Source organism: Nannospalax galili, unplaced genomic scaffold (assembly GCF_000622305.1).
Source record: "Nannospalax galili isolate Female #2095 unplaced genomic scaffold, S.galili_v1.0 scaffold637, whole genome shotgun sequence".
In the NCBI taxonomy this organism is placed as follows: Eukaryota; Metazoa; Chordata; class Mammalia; order Rodentia; family Spalacidae; genus Nannospalax; species Nannospalax galili.
In genome coordinates this window covers 1,007,785-1,016,127 of record NW_008340411.1, presented here as the reverse complement: position 1 = coordinate 1,016,127, position 8,343 = coordinate 1,007,785, and the positions used below count along the sequence as shown (strand labels likewise).

Sequence of the window (8,343 nt, the reverse complement as noted above, 5' to 3'; positions counted from 1 at the left end):
CTTTACTCTTTGGTTATACTTTCCTTTTGGGTGTTTAAGACCATACAGTTGGCCCAAATAAATCAATTTATTTTTACACTTAAGGTCATTTGAGGATCCATTCCTCAGGAGTCATATGGGCTTGGGAGGAGCTCCTGGCTCCTTTCTTTTACCAGTTCCATCTATGTGAAGATTAAAAAACTTTTTTTTAATAATTTTTTTTCTCTGCTTTCAAGGTGGAGTTTCTTTGCTTTTTTCTATCCTTGGATTTAAACAGTTAGCCTATGATGCACCAACTCATAATTTTCTTTGTAGTACTATCCTGCTGGGGTTTGTTCAACTCATTGTACTTTTTGTTTTGTATACGTAAATAGTACGTAATTGGATTTTGGTTTTTTAGTTTTTTAGGTCTTTGTTTTTTAATTAAATTTTATTTTTGCTTTAGTGAAGATTGGACCCAGGGCCTCATATATGCTAGGCAAAAACTTTTATAGTGAGCTTTACCCCAACCTTTTTTTGTGGTTTTAGGTTCTTTGCACCTACAAAGAAGTTTATGTGTGTCATTTAAAGTAATCCGATCATATTCCAGCATATTGATGACTATTATTGTTATGTTGTCTTATTCCTGTTTTTCCCTATTCTGGCTTTTGCTTCTTAGTGGTTTTTCTTCTTCTCTGATTTTACCTCTACTAATTTAGAAATTAGCCTTCTTAAAATTTAATTAGTGCCGGGCATGGTGGCTCATACCTTTAATCCCAGCACTCGGGAGGCAGAGGCAGGTGGATCTCTGTGAGTTCAAGGCCAGCCTGGTCTACACAGTGAGTTCCAGGACAGCTGGGGCTACAGAAAGACCCTGTCTCAAAAAGACAAAAAATAATTTAATTAATAAGTGCTTCAAGGCAAAAGGGAAATGAACCTCTATTCCTTTACTAACAAGGAGACTAGAATGAATGAGTCATACACTTCCCTGTTCTGTTCCCACAGGTTATTGCAATAATCTGGGCTTTAGTATCAAACTATTATTATGGCTTGTTTTCTAAACATCATAAGAAATGCTTTTCACTTTTACATTTCCTTGTACGTGGCTATGTTAACTGTTAAGAGCAATCACTTAAACATCATTTTATGATGGCTTACATTATCATGTCTTTCTTTTATAACATGTCTCCTGTAAAGTTTTAATTTTTATTGGTTTATTGGATATTTTCTTTGCTATTTAAAGAAGAGTATATATCTGAATCTTTACATATCTGAAAATATTTATTAAATTGTAGCCATCTGATATAACAATAACTATATAAAGTTTTTGTAAGGATATTATAGTAACATGTAAATGTATGTGTATTACTGTAAAATAAAAAATTAAAGATATTAGCTGGTTATGGTGGTACATGCCTTTAATCCCAGCACTCAGGAGGCAGAGGCAAGTGGATCTCTGTGAGATCGAGGCCAGCCTGGTCTCCATAGGCAGTTTCAGGCCAGCTGGGGCTATAGGAAGACCTGGACTCAAAAACATACACACACACAAAATTAGAGGCATTAATAAACAAATAATGTCTAGTAATTCAGATTGGTCAAATAGAATTATTTTTCCAGCCATAATTGTAAAATCATAGCAATTTTATTACTTTGTTTCTAACCAAAATTAATATAAGTAGTCTTTTACCTATTTCTTTCTTGTTGTAATTATAAAATAAACGTAGCTCATATAAAACAAGCATTAGCTTATTTGTGTATTAATATTCTATTTAATATCATTTTTGCTTCCCAGTTAAATACTGACTAGCTATTTATTATTGGTAATTTTTTAAATACATATTTTTATCTATTGGTAAGTTTTAAAAAGAAACTTACTGTTAGTCTATTTGTTTTAGTTACTCCATGGATTCCTTTGGGCAACTCAGACCAGAAGATAACCAGTCAGTAGTGAGCAGAATGCAAAAGAAATACTGGAAAACTAAGCAGGTCTTTATCAAAGCCACAGGAAAGAAAGAGGATGAGCATGTGGTTGCATCTGATGCTGAACTGGATGCCAAACTTGAGGTAAATGTGAAGATTCCATGTACTGACTGTAACTAGTGAATATTTGGCACTGCAAGGGGAATTATGGCAAACTTTCACACCAGAGTTTAAGAAATGTTGAAGGCGATGAAGGCAAGTTTGATACAGAATGCTTGGCTGTATTTAACTGTTACTCATAGACTCTGGTTAAGGGGTTATAATTCTCATGACTGGGAGATGATAATAAAATTATGAACCAAATAATTTTCCTGGCACACCTATTTTAGTGTTAAGCTAAATAGTAATGTAATTAAAATCACATTTGAAACTATATAGTCATAGGCCGTGTCATAATATTTTTGTAGTACTCTGATATAAAGTCTATTCCTCATTGAAATAAATTAATTGACATCAAATAGTGAATGAGGATGAAGAGTTTTTGTTTCTATTATTTATCTATTTGTAGGTTTTTGTTTATATGGGGATGAACCCATGGCCCTGTACAGGCCAGACGAGCATTCTCCTATTGACTTGTATCCCTAGAACTACCCCCTACCCCCCACTTTATTTTTCTTGAGACAGAGTCTTGCTATGTAGTTCAAGCTGGCCTTAAACTGGGTATATAGCCCAAGCTGGCTTCAAATTCAACGATCCCATCTTCGCTTCCCAAGTGCTAGGATCATAACATATACCATCATGCCTGGCTTGTTTCTGTCAAGGAATGAAGTTACTTAAGTATTTTCTAAAACCTTTTCAAATCCTGTTTTTCATTTTAAATAAAAGGAATAATTGTCCTGAAATATGCTTAAACCTGCTATTAACAGTTGGAAGAGCATCTCAAGTAAAATAATTGTTTTTAAAGGTCTGGATTTTTTTTTTTTTTTTTTTGGTCTTTTTGAGACAGGGTCTTCTTGTAGCCCCAGCTGTCCTGGAACTCACTATGTAGACCAGGCTGTCCTTGAACTCACTGAAATCTGCCTGCCTCTGCCTCCCAAGTGCTGGGACTACAGAAGGTCTGGATTTTTAAACACAGAGTTCCTAATTCCACACACATATTACATACCAACTTAAGATAACTCTCGGAAGAAAAATAAAAAGATAACTCGAATATTCCTGAGTAGGAGTTTTGTTTTGCCTAGACTTTAATCACTATATTGAGAGTCTTAAAAATATAGGTGTAGCCGGGCGTGGTAGCACACACCTTTAATCCTAGCACTCGGGAGGCAGAAGCAGGCAGATCTCTGTGAGTTCAAGGCCAGCCTGGTCTACATAGTGAGTTCTAGGACAGCTGGGGATACAAGGAGACCCTGTCTCAAAAAGACCAAAAAAGAAAATGTAGGTGTAATTGGATAATTCTTGGCCACAAAGTATTTTCATTTTGCAAATCAGTATGCTTAAGGCTTATGCTGTTACTCTAACAAACACAGAAACAAATTACAAATTAAGAAGATTTACTGTCTGTGTTGAGAAGTATTCCTCTGTTTTGGGGTCTTTTTAGAAACGGAGTCTTCCCTGTAGCTCCAGCTGGCCTGGAACTCATTATGTAGACCAGGCTGACCTCGAACTCACAGAGATCCCTGTGCTGGCATTAAAGGTGTGTACCACCATGCCCAGTGGGAAGTTTTCCTCTTATGATTCAAGAATGAATGTGGAAACCGAGAAGACTCCATTATTGGTAGTAGTATATTAGTACTTAGTACACTAAGACAGCTTGTCACTATTTCCACATATATTCCATAGAAGGAAATGTGTCTGTATTTTTATATTACTAGGTAATTTATACCATATTTTATGTTTATTGTAATGCCCATTACACAGATAATTTAGAATCAGGGAAGAACTTCCTCCTATATTTGTACTAATTTTTTTAAAGATTAAAAGAACAAAAAAGCTGGGTTGGTGGCTCTTACATGTAATCCCAGCACTTGGGAGGTGGAGGCAGGAGGATTAGGAGCTCAAGGACAGCCTGAGCTACATGAGACCCTATCTCAAAAAAACACACAGAAAAGTGAAAATGGGTTAGAGAGATGGCTCAGTGGTTAAGAGCACGGACTGCTCTTGCAGAGGACCCAGGTTCCTCTGCACCTACATGGTGGCTAATAATCATCCATAACTCCAGTTCCATGGAATCTGACACCCTCTTCTGACCTTTGTGAGCATTGCATGACACAGGTGCACTTATATGCAGGCAATACACTTATAAACATAAAATAAAAATAATAAATAAAATGTTTTCAAAAAAGTGAAAACAAAACAAAACCCCTTCATTGTAAAAATGAAACACAGAAGTAATGAATCTTGCAAGGACCCATGGAAAAAAATTAACCATAATTACTTAATTGAACTATTGTGTTATTTTCTAATCTTCCATAAACATTGAAAATGAACTTTTTAATTGCCTAAACTAGGTGTCAAATCCAATTCAAATACATCTAAATTTTCATGGTAATTTTATTATTCCTTCACCACATTTTTAGTACTTATTACAAATATTCCCTAGGTTTAATGAAGCATGAAAATGGAAGTAAAACTTCCAGAGATAGATTCTGCAGGTTTCTTGATGATATTGAGAACTTACTTAATAATCAAAGTGCTAGGTCCTAATATAACATCAGGGTCTTTTGAATAGTATCATAATATTTCTTTGGTGTAAGACTTTGTGAAAGAAGATTCATTCTGAAATCCACATGGGTTTATTTATCTCAGAAAAGTTAAATTTATGTGTGAAGAGCTATGCCATGGTATAATACATCTTTATCTCAAGATTTGTGTGCTTAACTTTTAAATCAAAGTCTACTGGATATTTTGTTCTTTTCTGTTGTTTATTAGCAATTGTAACAATGAAGGGATGTCCATAGAAAATTTCAAACAAAAATAACGCAAAAGCAAGCAAGTTTTTAAATTTTACTTATTTTAAAATCATTTTCTTTTTCCTAATGGCATTACTGGATTGAACCTATGCCCCTGTACATGCTAGTCAAAAGTTCAATTACTGAGTCACAGCTCCAGCCCCTCCAGCCCTCTTTTTCAAAAGCAACTTATATTTGCTGTTGAAATACAGTATTTTTTACTTCATATTTAAGTGATACCTCAGAACATAAATATTGCACATATTAATCACATGCCATGAAATTGTTATTACATATATCTCTTGTATAATGTTTAAATCAAGTTAAACATATCTCCACAAACATTTATCTTTCTTTATGGTGAGAATTGTCAAAACACTCACCACATTTTGAATTGCACAGTACATATGGTTATCTATAGTCACCACTGTAAAATAGTACAAGGGAGCTTGTAATAATTTTGGGGTTCAATATTTGTTTTTGTTTTTTTGAGACAGGATCTCAGTATGTGGTATAGGCTTCTCTAAAACTTGCTATGTAGACCAAGGTGGCTTTGAACTCAGCCTTCCTGGCTCCTCTCTTGAGTGCTTGGGATTACAAGCTACACCACCGTGCTTGGTTGTTACATTATTTTTTATAGAAAACTTAATCAACTGTTTTGCTTTGAACTAATATTAGAAAAAAAAGCAACATTGAGAGTTAACATTTTCTAAAGCGTTTTCTTTTTGCACATTATTGGCAATATTTGGTGCATTTTGTATTAGATAGACTTTTTTTTGGTGTTCTGATAGTTTGCAGCTGAGGGGAGGACAGATTCTGCAGATCTACCCATGCATTGATTACTGTTTTCTCCAGTCCTTCCTTACAGGGAAAATTTAAATGTGCTTTCTATATCAGTAGTAAAACCAAGCCTGAAGTACAACAAAGGAAAATAGACATAATTAACATGTATTTAAAAATGTATATTGGGGCTGGAGAGATAGCTCAGTGGTTAAGAGCACTGACTGCTGTTGCAGAGGACCCAGGTTCGATTCCCAACACCCACATGGCAGCTAACAACCATCTGTAACTCCAGTTCCAGGGGATCTGATACCTTCTGACCTCCACAGGCATTGCACGACACAAGTCACTTAAACACATGCAGGCAATACACTTATACACATAAAAATAAAATATTAAAATGTTTTTTTAAAAGATGTATATCACAGCCAAGGAAAATGGACATAATATATATGAAAGATACCTAATATATGCTTATATGCAAATGTTCTGCTTTTGAAGTGCTTATAAATTGTATTTGTTTATTGGTGCTTAAATTCTCTTCATAAAATTTATATTTCAAGGTTTTTCACTCCATTCAAGAGACATGCATTGAACTTCTGAAGATAGTTGAGAAATATCAGCTAAGACTCAACGGTATGACATCATAACTATGATAATTCCCATTTAAAATAAATATTAATTTGCAGTTTTGAAAATGAATCATTTAATGGAAAAGTAGTATTGAACTATTTTGTGAGCAGTTTTTATGGAAAAATATGAATATTGATAGTGGCCTGTTCTCAAAGTCCCCAGGATCTTTCCTTTTTCAGATTCACTTTGCTGCTGCTCAGTTTTCTTGCTGAGAGTCTTCAGAGGATTTATGTCTATCATTAAAAGTCCCTCTTTGACCCCTGCAGACCCCATAGCCAATACGTCATTTTTCTGCCTCTCTCACAGAAACATTTGACACAGTTGTCTGTATGCTATGCACAGACTCCATTTCTCATTGTGTAGCTCAGCTGTCCTGGAAGCCTCATGCTCCACCCTTCTGAGTGTGCTAGGATTACAGGTGTGCACCACACCAGGCCCCTTTCCTTCTTCTTCATCTTACACTCTATTCTAGTTTCTTCCTTGCCACTCTACCAAATGGTTTTTGTTAAGATCATGAAAAACTAAAGCCAGGGACCAATTCCTAGTCCTTTCTTACTTTCCACATGGCTTAGCACAGTCGACTACTTCCTCCTCCTTGGTATGCTACCTTTGCTCTGCCTCCACATGCCACGCTCCTTTGGTTTTCCTCTTAAACTTCATTCCTTCTCAGCATCCTGCCTTTGGTGGATTCTTTTCTGTCCTTGACCTCTTCAGGTTGGAATTCAGCCTTTGGATTTCTTTCCCTGCTATTATAGTGGCCTACCGGATGTGACTCCTGATCCTGGCTACCTCTTTGTCCTCACCTAAAACCCTCTTTCTGAATTTTATTGACTTCTTTCACAACGATTGTTTCTGCATAGTAGGCTCCCTAGCTTCCCTTAGATATTTAGTCAAATGTCATCTTTTTAATGGTCCTGCCTTGAAGCCCATATCTAAAATTCAAAACCTCTCTCCTTTGTAACTCCCCTGTGCTCTGAACAATATTCAACATTTTATATATTTTATCTATTGTTTTTCTTCTTATCACTAGAATATACTCTACTTTTATTACATTTATTTAGTTTTTTTTTTGTGTGTGTGTGTGTATGTGTGTGTGTGTGTGTGTGTGTACATGCTGCCTTGGCATACATGTGGAAGTCAGAGGACAGCTTGGGGGAGTTAGTTTTCTCTTTCTATCATGTGGGTTCTGGAGATTGAACTCTGGTCATCAAGCCAGGCAACAAGCACCTTTACCCACTGGGCTTTCGCTGCCTCTGATAATGCTTTTTGTAGGCGTGAATTGTTTTGTTTACTTCTGTGTCCCCAAAGCATAAAAGCAATGCCCAGCATATAGTCAGTGTACAGTAAATATTTGCTTAGTTAATAAGTTGCTTTCTTGTCTGCATGGTGGCTCTCCTGTAATCTCGGCACTTGAGAGGAGGTAGGAGGTAGGAGGGTTATCATCAGTGGGATGCCACTGTGGGCTATAGAGTTAGTACCAAGTCAATCTGGGCTAAAGGGAAACCCTGCCTCAAATAATAAAAATAAATAAATCGCTTTCTTGTGAAGCTGTGTAAGTTAAGCTTACCATTTTATAATCGAAGTTCATATTAAAGAAAAATTCAACATGGTATAATTATGCAAATGTTTTTTGTGTTCTTCCTAAGAAAATAGTTGAGGAAAAACCTTTTGTAACAAAAAGCATATAATTGAGGTTAGTTTAGTGATAAAAGTGAAGAATAACTGGAATAAGGCAGTTAATAAAGAAAATCTGTAGATGAGAAGCACAGTAAAGCATGGATAGTTTATGAAAGGTGGGCATATGGAGGAGAGAAGAGGTTTGGGGTCCCGGGATTAGAGAATGAAAACAGCCTGCATGCATAGACAAGATTGTAACTGAGACTAATAGGGGTAATGCAGCAAAGGTGGCTTGGGACCAGATTGCTGAGAGCCAAAAATATTTACCAAGATGTAAATATCTGTTGCAACCATTGGACCATCAAAGTCTATTGAAATGGAAATGTCAGGAAATCCTAGAAAGTTTGTGTGTCTTGAATTTTGCCTTGAAATCATCAGATCTTTTAGCACTCTGATGACATTTCAGAATAAGGAAAAAAATCAT

The 8,343-nt window shown here is 35.8% G+C and overlaps 1 protein-coding gene across 2 annotated transcripts in view; it reads left to right on the top strand.

Annotated features, from left to right (window-relative positions):
- The window catches only part of Ica1l (islet cell autoantigen 1 like), a 69,431-nt gene that overhangs the window by 22,481 nt on the left and 38,607 nt on the right, over positions 1–8,343 (top strand). For both annotated transcript variants that reach the window (XM_008835453.3, XM_008835452.3), the window contains exons 2-3: positions 1,854–2,022; positions 6,173–6,245. In XM_008835453.3, coding sequence (XP_008833675.1) covers positions 1,861–2,022; positions 6,173–6,245 — 235 coding nt within the window. In that variant the 5' untranslated portion in view covers positions 1,854–1,860. The remainder of the gene's footprint in view (positions 1–1,853; positions 2,023–6,172; positions 6,246–8,343) is intronic.